We start from the raw sequence: 24,160 nt of genomic DNA, 5'->3' as shown, positions 1-24,160 counted from the left end.
CAGTTTGTAAAACGCGTAAACCCGCTTTTATTCTGGAATTTTCGCGTCACGTGCACACAACTTTTTTTACGTGAACTTTGGACCGATATCTAAAGATCTGTCAGATCGGATTTCTTTAACATTGAAACATGCTTTTTTAAATAATTCAAACAATATTGCATTTTTATGCAAATTATTCTTCTGCCTCTAAAACAGGGGTCTTCAACGTTTTCAGGCTGGGGACCCCCAAACTGATGGGGAGATGGAGCAGGGACCCCCTACCACCTCGTAGGGTGGGGGGGTCGGGGCTACGACATATTTTTTATTTTAAACATGTACAAGTTACAGCGAGCAGGGTGGGCCGTACCACTACCATTTCTAAACATACTACTTATTAACTGAGAACAATCTGTCAATTGCATAGTAATCATGTATTCAAGCTATTCAAAATGGATAGAATCATGATTTATTTTTTAACATAAATGTGAAAAAAAAGAAAAAAAAAACATTTTTTGAAATCTTTTTTTTTTTTTTACCAATAATTTCGCGGACCCCCTGCAGTACCTCCGCGGACCCCCTAGATAGTGTAGAGGGTTAGTTCAAATATCACTGAAACCAATCTTACCCCAAATGGCCAAAGGGGGGCGCTATATAATTTTGAGCAGTTTGTAAAACGCTTAAACCCGTTTTTATTCTAGGATTTTTTTTGCAATTTGCATGAAACATTCTACACGCAATCTAAGGACCTTTATCTAACATGCCTATGAAGTGCACACAAAAAAATTATAAAATAATAATAATAAATATAGCTGCAAGCAGCGATAAAGTGTCCAAAGCCAAAAACACCTCAAATCATGAACACAGCCTGGGATGTGCGTGAAATCTTGCAAGCACATTCCCAATAGGTCAAGGAACAAATACCAACCTTCTCACATTGGCCTGTTATAGCGCCACCAGCGGGTCAACTTATGCACAACACATTTTTGGAACAAAATGGACCAATCTTTGACGTCAGTAACGTCAAAGAGAGCACTGCCTGCGATCTTGACATTTTGTGCTTTTATAGCCATTGTTTTCTGGCTTGAAGCGAGCCCACAATTGTTTCGAAGGAACAATATTTTTCTAGTGACATCATCAACTTGCGACAGGCATTTCGTGAAAGATTAGCTATTTCTAGAAGAAATCAAATATTTAAGGTGTTTTTAATTTTACATTGTAGTTACAGAGGACAATTATAATTTATTAAGACATATTTGTCGTATTAGTCAGGGATCACTTTAAGGCAAGTTGGTGATGGAGGCAATATTTGTGTGTGTGTGTGTGTGTGTGTGTGTGTGTGTGTGTGTGTGTGTGTGTGTGTGTGTGTGTGTGTGTGTGTGTGTAATTTAAAGATATGTAATTGTGAGCTTGTAGGTTGGCTATTTTTGGTGAATGTTCCCTCAGAATAGTTCCAAGTAGTTCATGTAAAAAAGGGTTCTTATCGTACAGAGATTCAGCAGGACCCTGCCTTGTAGTAACTCTTATGGACCCCTTATGGGTCCCAGACCCATGATATTTACTGCATTTCTGTCAGGAAGACATGTGTCAGTTACAGCTGGGTTAGTTAACAGTACAGGTAGTACAGTCTACTGTATTTCTGTCTTAAATACATAACATCAATGATAGACAGTTATAGGTATCAATCAATTATAGACACAAGAATGATGTCGCTACAATACAAGCCTATTTAAGTACCTCGCCATCAGGATGCCAGATGGTTGTTGGTTTGTAAATTGTAACACTTTATCGTTACGCAGTTAACTTGGCTTATCATCACGATTAGCGAATCAGCAGCCTCTCGGTTAACAAGCTGTATAATATATAACAATCGATCTGTTTTAAATCACTTCATCATTCTGTTCCACCCGCCTGCCTGTCTGTCTACCTGGCCTGATTGCCTGTCAGCCTGCCAGACGTCAACAATTATATGTATAAACTAGAAAAATATTGTTCCTTCGAAACAATTGTGGGCTCGCTTCAAGCCGGAAAACAATGGCTATAAAAGCACAAAATGTCAAGATCGCAGGCAGTGCTCTCTTTGACGTTACTGACGTCAAAGATTGGTCCATTTTGTTCCAAAACTGTGTTGTGCAAAAGTTGACCCGCTGGTGGCGCTATAACAGGCCAATGTGAGAAGGTTGGTATCTGTTCCTTGACCTATTGGGAATGTGCTTGCAAGATTTCACGCACATCCCAGGCTGTGTTCATGATTTGAGGTGTTTTTGGCTTTGGCCACTTTATCGCTGCTTGCAGCTATATTTATTATTATTATTTTATAATTTTTTTGTGTGCACTTCATAGGCATGTTAGATAAAGGTCCTTAGATTGCGTGTAGAATGTTTCATGCAAATTGCAAAAAAAATCCTAGAATAAAAACGGGTTTAAGCGTTTTACAAACTGCTCAAAATTATATAGCGCCCCCCTTTGGCCATTTGGGGTAAGATTGGTTTCAGTGATATTTGAACTAACCCTCTACACTATTTTGTCATGAAAATGTGACTTTGCATGTATGTTTTAGAGGCAGAAGAATAATTTGCATAAAAATGCAATATTGTTTGAATTATTCAAAAAAGCATGTTTCAATGTTAAAGAAATCCGATCTGACAGATCTTTAGATATCGGTCCAAAGTTCACGTAAAAAAAGTTTTGTGCACGTGACGCGAAAATTCCAGAATAAAAGCGGGTTTACGCGTTTTACAAACTGCTCAAAATGGCGGAAAATTGAAGGGCGGAGCTTACTTAACAACGACACATATGTCTTCCGCTTGAGTCAAAGCACGCGTGTAACAAGTTGCATGTCTTCAAACGAAACGAGTCATGACTTATGCCCGTTTGAAGTTTGAATTTTCAGACGCTTCGTATAGCGCCCCCCTTTGGCCGATTGGAATAAAATTGGTTTCAGTGATACTTTGACTAACCCTCCACATCTTTGCCAAATGCCATGAACGTGTAACTTTGCATGTATGATTTAGAGGCCGAAGAATAATTTGCATAAAACCGCAATATTGATTTAATTATTAAAAAATTATATTTCACTTTAAAAAAAATCTGGTTGATCAATCTGACCGTATTGGTCCAAAGTTCATGTGAAAAAAGTTTCGTGCGCGTAACGAAAAAAACCCAGGAGGAGATAGATTTTTACTGTTTTTCATATAATTCCGAATTGTGGGAGACCTAAAGGTCAGAGGTCAAAAGTCAGAGGCTAAAAGTTGTTCGGCATGAGGAGACGCATACGTGTATACAGGTTTCATGCCTGTACCTCAAACACAGCATGAGCTATACCTGTTCAAAGTTCGCACTTTCGAAGGCTTCCTACAGCGCCACCATTTGGCCGATTGCTATAGAAAATAATAGCACACTTCGCCACTGTAAACTGAACACATTGATGTTTTTATTTTCATTTTCTCACTAAGTATGTAGGAGTAGAAAGGAACCGAAGTTCCCGTCTACTGATTGCCTGCCTGATAGATAAATAAACTAGAAAAATATTGTTCCTTCGAAACAATTGTGGGCTCGCTTCAAGCCAGAAAACAATGGCTATAAAAGTACAAAATGTCAAGATCGCAGGCAGTGCTCTCTTTGACGTTACTGACGTCAAAGATTGGTCCATTTTGTTCCAAAAATGTGTTGTGCAAAAGTTGACCCGCTGGTGGCGCTATAACAGGCCAATGTAAGAAGGGTGGTATCTGCTCCTTGACCTATTGGGAATGTGCTTGCAAGATTTCACGCACATTGCAGGCTGTGTTCATGATTTGAGGTGTTTTTGGCTTTGGCCACTTTATCGCTGCTTGCAGCTATATTCATTATTATTATTTTTTTTGTGTGTGTGCACTTCATAGGCATATTAGATAAAGGTCCTTAGATTGTGTGTAGAATGTTTCATGCAAATTGCAAAAATAAATCCTAACGGGTTTAAGCGTTTCACAAACTGCTCAAAATGATATAGCGCCCCCCTTTGGCCAATTGGGGTAAGATTGGTTTTAGTGATATTTGGACTAACACTCTACATCTTTGCCAAATGCCATGAACATGTTACTTTGCATGTATGATTTAGAGGCAGAAGAATAATTTGCATAAAACTGCAATATTCATTGAATTTATTTTAAAAAGCATGTTTCAATTTTAAAGAAATCCGATCTGACAGATCTTTAGATATCGGTCCAAAGTTCACGTAAAAAAAGTTTTGTGCACGTGGAGTGAAAATTCCAGAATAAAAGCGGGTTTACGCGTTTTACAAACTGCTCAATATGGCGGAAAATCGGGGGGCGGAGCTTACTTAACAACGACACAGATGTCTTCCGCTCGAGTCAAAGCACGCGTGTAACAAGTTGCATGTCTTCAAACGAAACGAGTCATGACTTATGCCCGTTTGAAGTTTGAATTTTCAAACGCTTCGTATAGCGCCCCCCTTTGGCCGATTGGAATAAAATTGGTTTCAGTGATACTTTGACTAACCCTCCACATCTTTGCCAAATGCCATGAACGTGTAACTTTGCATGTATGATTTAGAGGCCGAAGAATAATTTGCATAAAACCGCAACATTGATTGAATTATTAATAAAATATATTTCACTTTAAAAGAAATCCGCCGAGACTAGTTTGACCGTATTGGTCCAAAGTTCATGTGAAAAAAGTTTCATGCGCGTATCGCAAAGATCCCAGGAGGAGATAGATTTTTACTGTTTTTCATATAATTCCGAATTGTGGGAGACCTAAAGGTCAGAGGTCAAAAGTTAGAGGGTAAAAGTTGTTCGGCATGAGGAGACGCATAAGTGTATACAGGTTTCATGGCTGTATGTATAACACAGCATGAGCTATACCTGTTCAAAGATCGCACTTTCGAAGGCTTCCTGCAGCGCCACCATTTGGCCGATTGCTGTAAAAAGTAATAGCACGCGTCGCCACAGTAAGCTGAACACATTGATGTTTTTATTTTCATTTTCTCACTAAGTATGTAGGAGTAGAAAGGAACCGAAAATCCCGTCTACTTACTAGATAAATAAATAAATAAATAATGACAATATCTAAAGTGTGCTCGCCAGGTACTGGCGAGCCCACAACTAGAAAAATATTGTTCCTTCGAAACAATTGTGGGCTCGCTTCAAGCCAGAAAACAATGGCTATAAAAGTACAAAATGTCAAGATCGCAGGCAGTGCTCTCTTTGACGTTACTGACATCAAAGTTTGTCCATTTTGTTCCAAAAATGTGTTGTGCAAAAGTTGACCCGCTGGTGGCGCTATAACAGGCCAATGTGAGAAGGTTGGTATCTGTTCCTTGACCTATTGGGAATGTGCTTGCAAGATTTCACGCACATCCCAGGCTGTGTTCATGATTTGAGGTGTTTTTGGCTTTGGACACTTTATCGCTGCTTGCAGCTATATTTATTATTATTATTTTATAATTTTTTTGTGTGCACTTCATAGGCATGTTAGATAAAGGTCCTTATATTGCGTGTAGAATGTTTCATGCAAATTGCAAAAAAAATCCTAGAATAAAAACGGGTTTAAGCGTTTTACAAACTGCTCAAAATTATATAGCGCCCCCCTTTGGCCATTTGGGGTAAGATTGGTTTCAGTGATATTTGAACTAACCCTCTACACTATTTTGTCATGAAAATGTGACTTTGCTTGTATGTTTTAGAGGCAGAAGAATAATTTGCATAAAAATGCAATATTGTTTGAATTATTTAAAAAAGCATGTTTCAATGTTAAAGAAATCCGATCTGACAGATCTTTAGATATCGGTCCAAAGTTCACGTAAAAAAAGTTTTGTGCACGTGACGCGAAAATTCCAGAATAAAAGCGGGTTTACGCGTTTTACAAACTGCTCAAAGTGGCGGAAAATCGAAGGGCGGAGCTTACTTAACAACGACACAGATGTCTTCCGCTTGAGTCAAAGCACGCGTGTAACAAGTTGCATGTCTTCAAACGAAACGAGTCATGACTTGTGCCCGTTTGAAGTTTGAATTTTCAGACGCTTCGTATAGCGCCCCCCTTTGGCCGATTGGAATAAAATTGGTTTCAGTGATACTTTGACTAACCCTCCACATCTTTGCCAAATGCCATGAACGTGTAACTTTGCATGTATGATTTAGAGGCCGAAGAATAATTTGCATAAAACCGCAATATTGGTTGAATTATTAAAAAATTATATTTCACTTTAAAAAAAATCTGGTTGATCAATCTGACCGTATTGGTCCAAAGTTCATGTGAAAAAAGTTTCGTGCACTTGACGCGAAAATCCCAGGAGGAGATAGATTTTTACTGTTTTTCATATAATTCCGAATTGTGGGAGACCTAAAGGTCAGAGGTCAAAAGTTAGAGGGTAAAAGTTGTTCGGCATGAGGAGACGCATAAGTGTATACAGGTTTCATGGCTGTATGTATAACACAGCATGAGCTATACCTGTTCAAAGATCGCACTTTCGAAGGCTTCCTACAGCGCCACCATTTGGCCGATTGCTATAAAAAATAATAGCACACTTCGCCACTGTAAACTGAACACATTGATGTTTTTATTTTCATTTTCTCACTAAGTATGTAGGAGTAGAAAGGAACCGAAGTTTTTGATACTTGCACTAGTATATAAACTAGAAAAATATTGTTCCTTCGAAACAATTGTGGGCTCGCTTCAAGCCGGAAAACAATGGCTATAAAAGCACAAAATGTCAAGATCGCAGGCAGTGCTCTCTTTGACGTTACTGACGTCAAAGATTGGTCCATTTTGTTCCAAAAATGTGTTGTGCAAAAGTTGACCCGCTGGTGGCGCTATAACAGGCCAATGTGAGAAGGTTGGTATCTGTTCCTTGACCTATTGGGAATGTGCTTGCAAGATTTCACGCACATCCCAGGCTGTGTTCATGATTTGAGGTGTTTTTGGCTTTGGACACTTTATCGCTGCTTGCAGCTATATTTATTATTATTATTTTATAATTTTTTGTGTGCACTTCATAGGCATGTTAGATAAAGGTCCTTAGATTGCGTGTAGAATGTTTCATGCAAATTGCAAAAAAAATCCTAGAATAAAAACGGGTTTAAGCGTTTTACAAACTGCTCAAAATTATATAGCGCCCCCCTTTGGCCATTTGGGGTAAGATTGGTTTCAGTGATATTTGAACTAACCCTCTACACTATTTTGTCATGAAAATGTGACTTTGCTTGTATGTTTTAGAGGCAGAAGAATAATTTGCATAAAAATGCAATATTGTTTGAATTATTTAAAAAAGCATGTTTCAATGTTAAAGAAATCCGATCTGACAGATCTTTAGATATCGGTCCAAAGTTCATGTAAAAAAATGTTTTGTGCACGTGACGCGAAAATTCCAGAATAAAAGCGGGTTTACGCGTTTTACAAACTGCTCAAAGTGGCGGAAAATCGAAGGGCGGAGCTTACTTAACAACGACACAGATGTCTTCCGCTTGAGTCAAAGCACGCGTGTAACAAGTTGCATGTCTTCAAACGAAACGAGTCATGACTTATGCCCGTTTGAAGTTTGAATTTTCCGACGCTTCGTATAGCGCCCCCCTTTGGCCGATTGGAATAAAATTGGTTTCAGTGATACTTTGACTAACCCTCCACATCTTTGCCAAATGCCATGAACGTGTAACTTTGCATGTATGATTTAGAGGCCGAAGAATAATTTGCATAAAACCGCAATATTGATTGAATTATTAAAAAATTATATTTCCCTTTAAAAGACATCCGCCGAGACTAGTTTGACCGTATTGGTCCAAAGTTCATGTGAAAAAAGTTTCGTGCGCGTAACGAAAAAAACCCAGGAGGAGATAGATTTTTACTGTTTTTCATACAATTCCGAATTGTGGGAGACCTAAAGGTCAGAGGTCAAAAGTTAGAGGGTAAAAGTTGTTCGGCATGAGGAGACGCATAAGTGTTTAAAGGTTTCATGGCTGTATGTATAACACAGCATGAGCTATACCTGTTCAAAGATCGCACTTTCGAAGGCTTCCTACAGCGCCACCATTTGGCCGATTGCTATTGAAAATAATAGCACACTTCGCCACTGTAAACTGAACACATTGATGTTTTTATTTTCATTTTCTCACTAAGTATGTAGGAGTAGAAAGGAACCGAAATCCCGTCTACTGTTGATTGCCTGCCTGATAGATAAACTAGAAAAATATTGTTCCTTCGAAACAATTGTGGGCTCGCTTCAAGCCAGAAAACAATGGCTATAAAAGTACAAAATGTCAAGATCGCAGGCAGTGCTCTCTTTGACGTTACTGACGTCAAAGATTGGTCCATTTTGTTCCAAAAATGTGTTGTGCAAAAGTTGACCCGCTGGTGGCGCTATAACAGGCCAATGTAAGAAGGGTGGTATCTGCTCCTTGACCTATTGGGAATGTGCTTGCAAGATTTCACGCACATTGCAGGCTGTGTTCATGATTTGAGGTGTTTTTGGCTTTGGCCACTTTATCGCTGCTTGCAGCTATATTCATTATTATTAATTTTTTTGTGTGTGTGCACTTCATAGGCATATTAGATAAAGGTCCTTAGATTGTGTGTAGAATGTTTCATGCAAATTGCAAAAATAAATCCTAACGGGTTTAAGCGTTTCACAAACTGCTCAAAATGATATAGCGCCCCCCTTTGGCCAATTGGGGTAAGATTGGTTTTAGTGATATTTGGACTAACACTCTACATCTTTGCCAAATGCCATGAACATGTTACTTTGCATGTATGATTTAGAGGCAGAAGAATAATTTGCATAAAACTGCAATATTCATTGAATTTATTTTAAAAAGCATGTTTCAATTTTAAAGAAATCCGATCTGACAGATCTTTAGATATCGGTCCAAAGTTCAAGTAAAAAAAGTTTTGTGCACGTGGAGCGAAAATTCCAGAATAAAAGCGGGTTTACGCGTTTTACAAACTGCTCAATATGGCGGAAAATCGGGGGGCGGAGCTTACTTAACAACGACACAGATGTCTTCCGCTCGAGTCAAAGCACGCGTGTAACAAGTTGCATGTCTTCAAACGAAACGAGTCATGACTTATGCCCGTTTGAAGTTTGAATTTTCAAACGCTTCGTATAGCGCCCCCCTTTGTCCGATTGGAATAAAATTGGTTTCAGTGATACTTTGACTAACCCTCCACATCTTTGCCAAATGCCATGAACGTGTAACTTTGCATGTATGATTTAGAGGCCGAAGAATAATTTGCATAAAACCGCAACATTGATTGAATTATTAATACAATATATTTCACTTTAAAAGAAATCTGCCGAGACTAGTTTGACCGTATTGGTCCAAAGTTCATGTGAAAAAAGTTTCATGCGCGTATCGCAAAGATCCCAGGAGGAGATAGATTTTTACTGTTTTTCATATAATTCCAAATTCTGAGGGATCTAAAGGTCAGAGGTCAAAAGTCAGAGCGTAAAAGTTGTTCGGCATGAGGAGACGCATACGTGTATACAGGTTTCATGGCTGTACGTATAACAGAGCCACATCTGGACCACGGGCCCAGATGTGCACACGGGCAGTGGCAACAATTTGAGCAATGTAAGTCCCTGGTGGGACCCCAGGCACCTGCAAATGGAACCTCACTATCTAGCATGATGGCGTAACTAGAAAAATATTGTTCCTTCGAAACAATTGTGGGCTCGCTTCAAGCCAGAAAACAATGGCTATAAAAGTACAAAATGTCAAGATCGCAGGCAGTGCTCTCTTTGACGTTACTGACGTCAAAGATTGGTCCATTTTGTTCCAAAAATGTGTTGTGCAAAAGTTGACCCGCTGGTGGCGCTATAACAGGCCAATGTAAGAAGGGTGGTATCTGCTCCTTGACCTATTGGGAATGTGCTTGCAAGATTTCACGCACATTGCAGGCTGTGTTCATGATTTGAGGTGTTTTTGGCTTTGGCCACTTTATCGCTGCTTGCAGCTATATTCATTATTATTAATTTTTTTGTGTGTGTGCACTTCATAGGCATATTAGATAAAGGTCCTTAGATTGTGTGTAGAATGTTTCATGCAAATTGCAAAAATAAATCCTAACGGGTTTAAGCGTTTCACAAACTGCTCAAAATGATATAGCGCCCCCCTTTGGCCAATTGGGGTAAGATTGGTTTTAGTGATATTTGGACTAACACTCTACATCTTTGCCAAATGCCATGAACATGTTACTTTGCATGTATGATTTAGAGGCAGAAGAATAATTTGCATAAAACTGCAATATTCATTGAATTTATTTTAAAAAGCATGTTTCAATTTTAAAGAAATCCGATCTGACAGATCTTTAGATATCGGTCCAAAGTTCAAGTAAAAAAAGTTTTGTGCACGTGGAGCGAAAATTCCAGAATAAAAGCGGGTTTACGCGTTTTACAAACTGCTCAATATGGCGGAAAATCGGGGGGCGGAGCTTACTTAACAACGACACAGATGTCTTCCGCTCGAGTCAAAGCACGCGTGTAACAAGTTGCATGTCTTCAAACGAAACGAGTCATGACTTATGCCCGTTTGAAGTTTGAATTTTCAAACGCTTCGTATAGCGCCCCCCTTTGTCCGATTGGAATAAAATTGGTTTCAGTGATACTTTGACTAACCCTCCACATCTTTGCCAAATGCCATGAACGTGTAACTTTGCATGTATGATTTAGAGGCCGAAGAATAATTTGCATAAAACCGCAACATTGATTGAATTATTAATACAATATATTTCACTTTAAAAGAAATCTGCCGAGACTAGTTTGACCGTATTGGTCCAAAGTTCATGTGAAAAAAGTTTCATGCGCGTATCGCAAAGATCCCAGGAGGAGATAGATTTTTACTGTTTTTCATATAATTCCAAATTCTGAGGGATCTAAAGGTCAGAGGTCAAAAGTCAGAGCGTAAAAGTTGTTCGGCATGAGGAGACGCATACGTGTATACAGGTTTCATGGCTGTACGTATAACAGAGCATGAGCTATACCTGTTCAAAGTTCGCACTTTCGAAGGCTTCCTACAGCGCCACCATTTGGCCGATTGCTGTAAAAAGTAATAGCACACGTCGCCACAGTAAGCTGAACACATTGATGTTTTTATTTTCATTTTCTCACTAAGTATGTAGGAGTAGAAAGGAACCGAAGTTTTGAGGAGAACTTGATATGACGGTTAGATATTGTCACTAGAAAAATATTGTTCCTTCGAAACAATTGTGGGCTCGCTTCAAGCCAGAAAACAATGGCTATAAAAGTACAAAATGTCAAGATCGCAGGCAGTGCTCTCTTTGACGTTACTGACGTCAAAGATTGGTCCATTTTGTTCCAAAAATGTGTTGTGCAAAAGTTGACCCGCTGGTGGCGCTATAACAGGCCAATGTAAGAAGGGTGGTATCTGTTCCTTGACCTATTGGGAATGTGCTTGTAAGATTTCACGCACATTGCAGGCTGTGTTCATGATTTGAGGTGTTTTTGGCTTTGGCCACTTTATCGCTGCTTGCAGCTATATTCATTATTATTATTTTTTTGTGTGTGTGTGCACTTCATAGGCATATTATATAAAGGTCCTTAGATTGTGTGTAGAATGTTTCATGCAAATTGCAAAAAGAAATCCTAACGGGTTTAAGCGTTTCACAAACTGCTCAAAATGATATAGCGCCCCCCTTTGGCCAATTGGGGTAAGATTGGTTTTAGTGATATTTGGACTAACACTCTACATCTTTGCCAAATACCATGAACATGTTACTTTGCATGTATGATTTAGAGGCAGAAGAATAATTTGCATAAAACTGCAATATTCATTGAATTTATTTAAAAAAAGCATGTTTCAATTTTAAAGAAATCCGATCTGACAGATCTTTAGATATCGGTCCAAAGTTCACGTAAAAAAAGTTTTGTGCACGTGGAGCGAAAATTCCAGAATAAAAGCGGGTTTACGCGTTTTACAAACTGCTCAAAAAGGCGGAAAATCGAAGGGCGGAGCTTACTTAACAACGACACAGATGTCTTCCGCTTGAGTCAAAGCACGCGTGTAACAAGTTGCATGTCTTCAAACGAAACGAGTCATGACTTATGCCCGTTTGAAGTTTGAATTTTCAAACGCTTCGTATAGCGCCCCCCTTTGGCCGATTGGAATAAAATTGGTTTCAGTGATACTTTGACTAACCCTCCACATCTTTGCCAAATGCCATGAACGTGTAACTTTGCATGTATGATTTAGAGGCAGAAGAATAATTTGCATAAAACCGCAATATTGATTGAAGTATTAAAAAATTATATTTCACTTTAAAAGAAATCCGCCGAGACTAGTTTGACCGTATTGGTCCAAAGTTCATGTGAAAAAAGTTTTGTGCGCGTAACGCAAAAATCCCAGGAGGAGATAGATTTTTACTGTTTTTTATATAATTCAAAATTCTGGGGGATCTAAAGGTCAGAGGTCAAAAGTCAGAGTGCAAAAGTTGTTCGGCATGAGGAGACGCATACGTGTATACAAGTTTCATGACTGTACGTATAACAGAGCATGAGCTCTATCTGTTCAAAGTTCGCACTTTCGAAGGCTTCCTACAGCGCCACCATTTGGCCGATTGCTGTAAAAAATAATAGCACACTTCGCCACTGTAAGCTGAACACATTGATGTTTTTATTTTCATTTTCTGTCTAAGTATGTAGGAGTAGAAAGGAACCGAAGTTTTGAGGAGAACTTGATATGACGGTTAGATATTGTCACTAGAAAAATATTGTTCCTTCGAAACAATTGTGGGCTCGCTTCAAGCCGGAAAACAATGGCTATAAAAGCACAAAATGTCAAGATCGCAGGCAGTGCTCTCTTTGACGTTACTGACGTCAAAGATTGGTCCATTTTGTTCCAAAAATGTGTTGTGCAAAAGTTGACCCGCTGGTGGCGCTATAACAGGCCAATGTGAGAAGGTTGGTATCTGTTCCTTGACCTATTGGGAATGTGCTTGCAAGATTTCACGCACATCCCAGGCTGTGTTCATGATTTGAGGTGTTTTTGGCTTTGGACACTTTATCGCTGCTTGCAGCTATATTTATTATTATTATTTTATAATTTTTTTGTGTGCACTTCATAGGCATGTTAGATAAAGGTCCTTAGATTGCGTGTAGAATGTTTCATGCAAATTGCAAAAAAAATCCTAGAATAAAAACGGGTTTAAGCGTTTTACAAACTGCTCAAAATTATATAGCGCCCCCCTTTGGCCATTTGGGGTAAGATTGGTTTCAGTGATATTTGAACTAACCCTCTACACTATTTTGTCATGAAAATGTGACTTTGCATGTATGTTTTAGAGGCAGAAGAATAATTTGCATAAAAATGCAATATTGTTTGAATTATTTAAAAAAGCATGTTTCAATGTTAAAGAAATCCGATCTGACAGATCTTTAGATATCGGTCCAAAGTTCACGTAAAAAAAGTTTTGTGCACGTGACGCGAAAATTCCAGAATAAAAGCGGGTTTACGCGTTTTACAAACTGCTCAAAGTGGCGGAAAATCGAAGGGCGGAGCTTACTTAACAACGACACAGATGTCTTCCGCTTGAGTCAAAGCACGCGTGTAACAAGTTGCATGTCTTCAAACGAAACGAGTCATGACTTATGCCCGTTTGAAGTTTGAATTTTCAGACGCTTCGTATAGCGCCCCCCTTTGGCCGATTGGAATAAAATTGGTTTCAGTGATACCTTGACTAACCCTCTACATCTTTGCCAAATGCCATGAACGTGTAACTTTGCATGTATGATTTAGAGGCCGAAGAATAATTTGCATAAAACTGCAATATTTATTGAATTATTAAAAAATTATATTTCACTTTAAAAGAAATCCGCCGAGATTAGTTTGACCGTATTGGTCCAAAGTTCATGTGAAAAAAGTTTTGTGCGCGTATCGAAAAAAACCCAGGAGGAGATAGATTTTTACTGTTTTTCATATAATTCCGAATTGTGGGAGATCTAAAGGTCAGAGGTCAAAAGTCAGAGGCTAAAAGTTGTTCGGCATGAGGAGACGCATACGTGTATACAGGTTTCATGCCTGTACCTCAAACACAGCATGAGCTATACCTGTTCAAAGTTCGCACTTTCGAAGGCTTCCTACAGCGCCACCATTTGGCCGATTGCTGTAAAAAGTAATAGCACACTTCGCCACTGTAAACTGAACACATTGATGTTTTTATTTTCATTTTCTCACTAAGTATGTAGGAGTAGAAAGGAACCGAAGTTTTTTGATACTTGATATGCCTGCCTGATAGATAAATAAATAAATAAATAATGACAATATCTAAAGTGTGCTCGCCTTATAGGCGAGCCCACAATAATGACAATATCTAAAGTGTGCTCGCCTTATAGGCGAGCCCACAACTAGAAAAATATTGTTCCTTCGAAACAATTGTGGGCTCGCTTCAAGCCAGAAAACAATGGCTATAAAAGTACAAAATGTCAAGATCGCAGGCAGTGCTCTCTTTGACGTTACTGACGTCAAAGATTGGTCCATTTTGTTCCAAAAATGTGTTGTGCAAAAGTTGACCCGCTGGTGGCGCTATAACAGGCCAATGTAAGAAGGGTGGTATCTGTTCCTTGACCTATTGGGAATGTGCTTGCAAGATTTCACGCACGTTGCAAGCTGTGTTCATGATTTGAGGTGTTTTTGGCTTTGGCCACTTTATCGCTGCTTGCAGCTATATTCATTATTATTATTTTTTTTGTGTGTGTGCACTTCATAGGCATATTAGATAAAGGTCCTTAGATTGTGTGTAGAATGTTTCATGCAAATTGCAAAAAAAATCCTAACGGGTTTAAGCGTTTCACAAACTGCTCAAAATTATATAGCGCCCCCCTTTGGCCAATTGGGGTAAGATTGGTTTTAGTGATATTTGGACTAACACTCTACATCTTTGCCAAATGCCATGAACATGTTACTTTGCATGTATGATTTAGAGGCAGAAGAATAATTTGCATAAAACTGCAATATTCATTGAATTTATTTAAAAAAGCATGTTTCAATTTTAAAGAAATCCGATCTGACAGATCTTTAGATATCGGTCCAAAGTTCACGTAAAAAAAGTTTTGTGCCACTGGAGCGAAAATTCCAGAATAAAAGCGGGTTTACGCGTTTTACAAACTGCTCAAAATGGCGGAAAATCGAAGGGCGGAGCTTACTTAACAACGACACAGATGTCTTCCGCTTGAGTCAAAGCACGCGTGTAACAAGTTGCATGTCTTCAAACGAAACGAGTCATGACTTATGCCCGTTTGAAGTTTGAATTTTCAAACGCTTCGTATAGCGCCCCCCTTTGGCCGATTGGAATAAAATTGGTTTCAGTGATACTTTGACTAACCCTCCACATCTTTGCCAAATGCCATGAACGTGTAACTTTGCATGTATGATTTAGAGGCCGAAGAATAATTTGCATAAAACCGCAATATTGATTGAATTATTAAAAAATTATATTTAACTTTAAAAGAAATCCGCCGAGACTAGTTTGACCGTATTGGTCCAAAGTTCATGTGAAAAAAGTTTCATGCGCGTATCGCAAAAATCCCAGGAGGAGATAGATTTTTACTGTTTTTCATATAATTCCGAATTGTGGGAGACCTAAAGGTCAGAGGTCAAAAGTTAGAGGGTAAAAGTTGTTCGGCATGAGGAGACGCATAAGTGTATACAGGTTTCATGGCTGTATGTATAACACAGCATGAGCTATACCTGTTCAAAGATCGCACTTTCGAAGGCTTCCTACAGCGCCACCATTTGGCCGATTGCTATAGAAAATAATAGCACACTTCGCCACTGTAAACTGAACACATTGATGTTTTTATTTTCATTTTCTCACTAAGTATGTAGGAGTAGAAAGGAACCGAAGTTCCCGTCTACTGTATGACTGATAGATAAATAAACTAGAAAAATATTGTTCCTTCGAAACAATTGTGGGCTCGCTTCAAGCCAGAAAACAATGGCTATAAAAGCACAAAATGTCAAGATCGCAGGCAGTGCTCTCTTTGACGTTACTGACGTCAAAGATTGGTCCATTTTGTTCCAAAAATGTGTTGTGCAAAAGTTGACCCGCTGGTGGCGCTATAACAGGCCAATGTGAGAAGGTTGGTATCTGTTCCTTGACCTATTGGGAATGTGCTTGCAAGATTTCACGCACATCCCAGGCTGTGTTCATGATTTGAGGTGTTTTTGGCTTTGGACACTTTATCGCTGCTTGCAGCTATATTTATTATTATTATTTTATAATTTTTTTGTGTGCACTTCATAGGCATGTTAGATAAAGGTCCTTAGATTGCGTGTAGAATGTTTCATGCAAATTGCAAAAAAAATCCTAGAATAAAAACGGGTTTAAGCGTTTTACAAACTGCTCAAAATTATATAGCGCCCCCCTTTGGCCATTTGGGGTAAGATTGGTTTCAGTGATATTTGAACTAACCCTCTACACTATTTTGTCATGAAAATGTGACTTTGCTTGTATGTTTTAGAGGCAGAAGAATAATTTGCATAAAAATGCAATATTGTTTGAATTATTTAAAAAAGCATGTTTCAATGTTAAAGAAATCCGATCTGACAGATCTTTAGATATCGGTCCAAAGTTCACGTAAAAAAAGTTTTGTGCACGTGACGCGAAAATTCCAGAATAAAAGCGGGTTTACGCGTTTTACAAACTGCTCAAAGTGGCGGAAAATCGAAGGGCGGAGCTTACTTAACAACGACACAGATGTCTTCCGCTTGAGTCAAAGCACGCGTGTAACAAGTTGCATGTCTTCAAACGAAACGAGTCATGACTTATGCCCGTTTGAAGTTTGAATTTTCAGACGCTTCGTATAGCGCCCCCCTTTGGCCGATTGGAATAAAATTGGTTTCAGTGATACCTTGACTAACCCTCTACATCTTTGCCAAATGCCATGAACGTGTAACTTTGCATGTATGATTTAGAGGCCGAAGAATAATTTGCATAAAACTGCAATATTTATTGAATTATTAAAAAATTATATTTCACTTTAAAAGAAATCCGCCGAGATTAGTTTGACCGTATTGGTCCAAAGTTCATGTGAAAAAAGTTTTGTGCGCGTATCGAAAAAAAACCAGGAGGAGATAGATTTTTACTGTTTTTCATATAATTCCGAATTGTGGGAGATCTAAAGGTCAGAGGTCAAAAGTCAGAGGCTAAAAGTTGTTCGGCATGAGGAGACGCATACGTGTATACAGGTTTCATGCCTGTACCTCAAACACAGCATGAGCTATACCTGTTCAAAGTTCGCACTTTCGAAGGCTTCCTACAGCGCCACCATTTGGCCGATTGCTGTAAAAAGTAATAGCACACTTCGCCACTGTAAACTGAACACATTGATGTTTTTATTTTCATTTTCTCACTAAGTATGTAGGAGTAGAAAGGAACCGAAGTTTTTTGATACTTGATATGCCTGCCTGATAGATAAATAAATAAATAATGACAATATCTAAAGTGTGCTCGCCTTATAGGCGAGCCCACAATAACTAGAAAAATATTGTTCCTTCGAAACAATTGTGGGCTCGCTTCAAGCCGGAAAACAATGGCTATAAAAGCACAAAATGTCAAGATCGCAGGCAGTGCTCTCTTTGACGTTACTGACGTCAAAGATTGGTCCATTTTGTTCCAAAAATGTGTTGTGCAAAAGTTGACCCGCTGGTGGCGCTATAACAGGCCAATGTGAGAAGGTTGGTATCTGTTCCTTGACCTATTGGGAATGTGCTTGCAAGATTTCACGCACATCCCAGGCTGTGTTCATGATTTGAGGTGTTTTTGGCTTTGGACACTTTATCGCTGCTTGCAGCTATATTTATTATTATTATTTTATAATTTTTTTGTGTGCACTTCATAGGCATGTTAGATAAAGGTCCTTAGATTGCGTGTAGAATGTTTCATGCAAATTGCAAAAAAAATCCTAGAATAAAAACGGGTTTAAGCGTTTTACAAACTGCTCAAAATTATATAGCGCCCCCCTTTGGCCATTTGGGGTAAGATTGGTTTCAGTGATATTTGAACTAACCCTCTACACTATTTTGTCATGAAAATGTGACTTTGCTTGTATGTTTTAGAGGCAGAAGAATAATTTGCATAAAAATGCAATATTGTTTGAATTATTTAAAATAGCATGTTTCAATGTTAAAGAAATCCGATCTGACAGATCTTTAGATATCGGTCCAAAGTTCACGTAAAAAAAGTTTTGTGCACGTGACGCGAAAATTCCAGAATAAAAGCGGGTTTACGCGTTTTACAAACTGCTCAAAGTGGCGGAAAATCGAAGGGCGGAGCTTACTTAACAACGACACAGATGTCTTCCGCTCGAGTCAAAGCACGCGTGTAACAAGTTGCATGTCTTCAAACGAAACGAGTCATGACTTATGCCCGTTTGAAGTTTGAATTTTCAAACGCTTCGTATAGCGCCCCCCTTTGGCCGATTGGAATAAAATTGGTTTCAGTGATACTTTGACTAACCCTCCACATCTTTGCCAAATGCCATGAACGTGTAACTTTGCATGTATGTTTTAGAGGCAGAAGAATAATTTGCATAAAACCGCAATATTGATAGAATTATTAAAAAATTATATTTCACTTTAAAAGAAATCCGCCGAGATAAATCTGACCGTATTGGTCCAAAGTTCATGTAAAAAAAGTTTTGTGCGCGTAACGAAAAAAACCCAGGAGGAGATAGATTTTTACTGTTTTTCATATTATTCTGAATTGTGGGAGACCTAAAGGTCAGAGGTCAAAAGTTAGAGGGTAAAAGTTGTTCGGCATGAGGAGACGCATAAGTGTATACAGGTTTCATGGCTGTACCTCAAACACAGCATGAGCTATACCTGTTCAAAGATCGCACTTTCGAAGGCTTCCTACAGCGCCACCATTTGGCCGATTGCTATATAAAATAATAGCACACTTCGCCACTGTAAACTGAACACATTGATGTTTTTATTTTCATTTTCTCACTAAGTATGTAGGAGTAGAAAGGAACCGAAGTTTTTTGATACTTGATATGACTGCCTGCCTGCCTGATAGATAAACTAGAAAAATATTGTTCCTTCGAAACAATTGTGGGCTCGCTTCTAGCCAGAAAACAATGGCTATAAAAGTACAAAATGTCAAGATCGCAGGCAGTGCTCTCTTTGACGTTACTGACGTCAAAGATTGGTCCATTTTTTCCAAAAATGTTATGCAAAAGTTGACCCGCTGGTGGCGCTATAACAGGCCAATGATAGAAGGGTGGTATCTGTTCCTTGACCTATTGGGAATGTGCTTGCAAGATTTCACGCACATCCCAGGCTGTGTTCATGATTTGAGGTGTTTTTGGCTTTGGCCACTTTATCGCTGCTTGCAGCTATATTTATTATTATTATTTTATTATTTTATTGTATGCACTTCATAGGCATGTTAGATAAAGGTCCTTAGATTGCGTGTAGAATGTTTCATGCAAATTGCTAAAAAGAAATCCTAGAATAAAAACGGTTTTAAGCGTTTCACAAACTGCTCAAAATGATATAGCGCCCCCCTTTGGCCAATTGGGGTATGATTGGTTTTAGTGATATTTGGAATAACACTCTACATCTTTGCCAAATGCCATGAACATGCTACGTTGTATGTATGATTTAGAGGCAGAAGAATAATTTGCATAAAAATGCAATATTCATTGAATTATTTAAAAAAGCATGTTTCAATTTTAAAGAAATCCGATCTGACAGATTTTTAGATATCGGTCCAAAGTTCACGTAAAAAAAGTTTTGTGCACTTGACGCGAAAATTTCAGAATAAAAGCGGGTTTACGCGTTTTACAAACTGCTCAAATTGGCAGAAAATCTAAGGGCGGAGCTTACTTAACAACGACACAGATGTGTTCCGCTTGAGTCAAAGCACGCGTGTAACAAGTTGCATGTCTTCAAACAAAACGAGTCATGACTTATGCCCGTTTGAAGTTTGAATTTTCAAACGCTTCGTATAGCGCCCCCCTTTGGCCAATTGGAATAAGATTGGTTTCAGTGATATTTGGACTAACCCTCTACATGTTTGCCAAATGCCATGAAAGTAACACTTTGCATGTTTGATTTAGAGGCAGAATAATAATTTGCATAAAACCGCAATATGAATTGAATTATTAAAAATTAATGGTTTAACGTACAAACTTCTCACCACATAGACTGTATAGGTATTGGTCCAAAGTTCATGTGAAAAAAGTTTTGTGCACTTGACGCGAAAATCCCAGGAGGAGATAGATTTTTACTGTTTTTCATATAATTCCGAATTGTGGGAGACCTAAAGGTCAGAGGTCAAAAGTTAGAGGGTAAAAGTTGTTCGGCATGAGGAGACGCATAAGTGTATACAGGTTTCATGGCTGTATGTATAACACAGCATGAGCTATACCTGTTCAAAGATCGCACTTTCGAAGGCTTCCTACAGCGCCACCATTTGGCCGATTGCTATAAAAAATAATAGCACACTTCGCCACTGTAAACTGAACACATTGATGTTTTTATTTTCATTTTCTCACTAAGTATGTAGGAGTAGAAAGGAACCGAAGTTTTTTGATACTTGCACTGACTGCCTGCCTAGTAAATAATGACAATATCTAAAGTGTGCTCGCCTTATAGGCGAGCCCACAATAATGACAATATCTAAAGTGTGCTCGCCAGGTACTGGCGAGCCCACAATGACAATATCTAAAGTGTGCTCGCCTTATAGGCGAGCCCACAATAAAGAAATAATGACAATATCTAAAGTGTGCTCGCCTTATAGGCGAGCCCACAATAATGACAATAACTAAAGTGTGCTCGCCTATAGGCGAGCCCACAATGATCAATATGTATATCATATAGCCCCTCGGGCCCCTCTGCCAGTCAGACCATTGTAATGAGCTCATAATAGTTGTCAAATGTCACATGCTTCCTTTCTCTTACCATGACACACCACATTCTATTGTACCGTAGTATTGAATCACCTAAAATGCCTTAGTGTCGTGGTTGTTGTATCATCATTATTTGACTTCTTATTTTCTTTTGCATTTGATTTCAGTGAAATGGAGTCTCACTGGCAGCAGGGGATCGAACGCTCCCTCCGCAGAGAACGAAACCTCGACATTAAAAGGACGGTGCACATCTTGCGCCAGAACGAGACTCGAGACCTGACAGACACCTGACTCAGTTGCAAGACAAGGGTGTGGGGAGGTTCTCCGCGATGAACAAAAAGGGAACGCACCAGATCCGGTGGCGTTGCGAGAGGGCCAACAAATGCAAAGGCAAGTCGACGGGAGACCCCGCGACCACCAAGGCCAACGGCTGCGGAGCCTACGTGTCGTTCACGTTCGTCGACAGGAACACTTTCAACAGCTGCGTCGTGCGCCTAATGGACAAACACTCTGGACATCACAGTGTCGTTGTCAACAATCCCCAGGAGGGTTGTTCGGATCGGATCGTCGGCGATGTGATTGGCAATGCCACTGCTCATCGGCCGGGAGATTCCAATGGGGAAATCTCCACAGAGCAGCAGCACTCTGCCTCGGCCGACACTGCCGACGACACCACTGCTGTCACCACTGCCACAACGACAGCGCTCGCCCTCCCCGATCCCTCCACACATCGTCACACTGCTACTCCTAACACCTCCACCCCTACCGTTTTTAAAGAAATCGCCATGGTTCTCCCTTGTTTATCCGGCGGCAAAAAGAGAAGGTATGATTTCTATAACTGTATGTTCATATTATAAAGTATTACGTTCAGAATGTTGGATCTCTAGCACTATTTCACAATAAATGTCCTACCTTCTATTATCCATCCTACGTCTTGTCAATCAGAATATTGATACTTGATACCCTCCCTCCATCATTGTTCGGTACGCAGGAAATAGGGCTCTTAGTAATAGTACTTAGAACTTTTCTATCAATTACTCACCCCATGGAGACTTGAATTCATGGATTATTAGTTAGTTTTTGTCTCATTACTAAGACAATAATACATCATTTGAAGAGACTCTTGGTGTCTCCAACTCTACATATGGAACAAAGCAGGCTCTTTGTGTCTCCATAGTGAACCACTGCTGGTCATCAAATGGAATGCAACAAAAACAAACAATTTGGAGTAAATTCAAGTCACCATGGGGTGAGTAATCTATAGGGGGGAAAAGTATTTATTTTGGTGAACTATCCTTTAACACTGCCTAAGCCAATACAGTGAGAGAAGCATAACAGGAAAAACAAAGGGGGCTAAGAGAAGGTATTGGACAAGAGAAGGATCTTGAGGTGGAATTGGAAAATTGAGAGACTCTGACAGTCCCTAATAGGGTTGGGATCCTTAAGGATTTTAACAGTTCAGATTCCTTAAAGGTTCCCTTCCCTTTAATGATTCCTACGGGGGATTCCAAAGGAAAGTGAACGAGAGTGTACAAATGAAACCAAATGGTCCCATTTGTACACTCACAGAGTTATGGTGGTCCTTGAAATGAAAAGGTTTGAGAACCACCGGTATTGTAATTGCACAGACATGAAGCCTTTCCAAATTTCCATTTCCAAATGTGATGATAACCGGTTCCGGTTCCTCCATCTTGCAGAGCACGGTACCTGCCGTGGAGACAGCTCTGTCCTCAAAACTGCAAACTTTGGACTTGGACAAGGCACAGAGAATGTATTAGACCATTAGTGTTTCTCAAAATTTGGGCAAAGAGGATATTGCAAGTGGGTGGGCCCTCAAATAATTTGCAAAACACCTCGATTTTACTGATAATAAAGCAATCATTCATTACAATCGATTGACTGTCGGATCATAAAAATGAACACTCGCCTTTTTTCAGAAAAGCTTGAGAATCGCTGGTTCTTATTTGACACAATGCCTTGTCTTTCATGTGTGTTGTTACTGTTTTGCATGTGATGTAATGCGATCATCATATATTTGTCCCACACACGCAGATGCGACATCACCGTGGAGGAGTTGGGGCGGCGGGTTGGTTATCCGGAACGCATGTCCTTCACATCCCTCGTGGGGTACCTCAGGGCCGACAACAACATGAGGAAGGAGCTCCAAGCCCAGCTGCAGGCAGCTGGGATAAAGCCCAACACGACCACAGCCGAGACGTCCATGTTCTCTCAGCTTTGTGAAGGCAAGTTGTCTTGTTAAGGGGCCTTGGTACGAAACTTGGCAGTATGGTAGAGGGCTAAACGGCGAAAACACGAAACTCACAACCATTGTACAAAGACCATTTCTTTGCCAATCACAGCGTGTTTTTATTTATTTTATTATTTTTCCTGCTTGGCAGCTATATATTTGTTTAGTTTTTTACCCCGTAATCTTCATAAACGTACCGAATTTTATTTTATTTATTTTTATTTTCAGAAGAGGTAGATGCTTTAAGCCAAAGCCTGGCTGGCCTGGTGCAAAGCCATCTTCCTTTTGATGACCTCCATGTCATTCCAGAGGCAGAGGATGAGGATCTGACTCTGGGGAGCCTGTTGGTGTTCAAGTATGTTTCACAAGTATACATTATGTACACTTTAGCTAAAACAGTGCAACTTTCTAGTGTCAAGGACCCTCAAAAAAACTACCCTCTTTTTACATTTTGTGATAGCAAAATGTCTTTAACTAGCCCCTGGAAGTCACTTTGGCAGTGACGTCAGAATGGAAAGTGGATAAATGTCCCTTGATGATAAACGCGGGCGGTTCTCTCGGCTGGCTCCACGTATTCTATTGAAGTCAGTGGGCGCCGCCCCGCTCAGCGTGTAGATCATGTGGAATCAACTGCTCCTCCTTCCGTGGGCATTGCCCCCCTTCTTTGGTTTGGGAAAGGCGATAAATGTGTCAGAAGGTGGATGGGCGGGCGGCACGAGGCTTTCTCCTCCTATGCAGTGCCCTCGCTATAGCAAATATGTGGAATCGAGCGCCACAGCCCACCAGCCTTCCCTCTTTTGTGCCTTGGTTTCATAGGGGGAGTGGTCTTCCTTTCTCCTCTACGGTTCTATAATATAGCGTACACAGTACACTGTAGTTTTACTCACGTTCAGAGCGATTTTTTGGACTATAGAGACATTGACAGCCAAGAAAAATCCATCAGAAGGACTTCGCCGTCGGAAAGTTCACTTATTATTAAGCACCCATGTGCTCGGATATTTTTAATTTTTCAACGTGTTACACTACACCACGGACAACCGCTTTTCGCTCGCGTCGCGTGTGTGTGTGTGTGTGTGAGA

The 24,160-nt window shown here is 39.6% G+C and overlaps 1 protein-coding gene across 1 annotated transcript in view; it reads left to right on the top strand.

Moving 5' to 3' along the window:
- Positions 1 to 24,160, top strand: part of LOC308297364 (uncharacterized protein) — a gene marked incomplete at its 3' end in the record, with an annotated part of 34,811 nt that overhangs the window by 4,105 nt on the left and 6,546 nt on the right. The window contains exons 2-4 of the mRNA XM_080740776.1: positions 21,001 to 21,656; positions 22,886 to 23,076; positions 23,310 to 23,436. Coding sequence (XP_080596902.1) covers positions 21,163 to 21,656; positions 22,886 to 23,076; positions 23,310 to 23,436 — 812 coding nt within the window. The 5' untranslated portion in view covers positions 21,001 to 21,162. The remainder of the gene's footprint in view (positions 1 to 21,000; positions 21,657 to 22,885; positions 23,077 to 23,309; positions 23,437 to 24,160) is intronic.

Source organism: Nannobrachium achirus, assembly GCF_963921795.1.
Source record: "Nannobrachium achirus genome assembly, chromosome: 13".
In the NCBI taxonomy this organism is placed as follows: Eukaryota; Metazoa; Chordata; class Actinopteri; order Myctophiformes; family Myctophidae; genus Nannobrachium; species Nannobrachium achirus.
The sequence above is the reverse complement of the archived record's forward strand: the minus strand, read 5'-3'. Positions and strand labels throughout refer to the sequence as shown.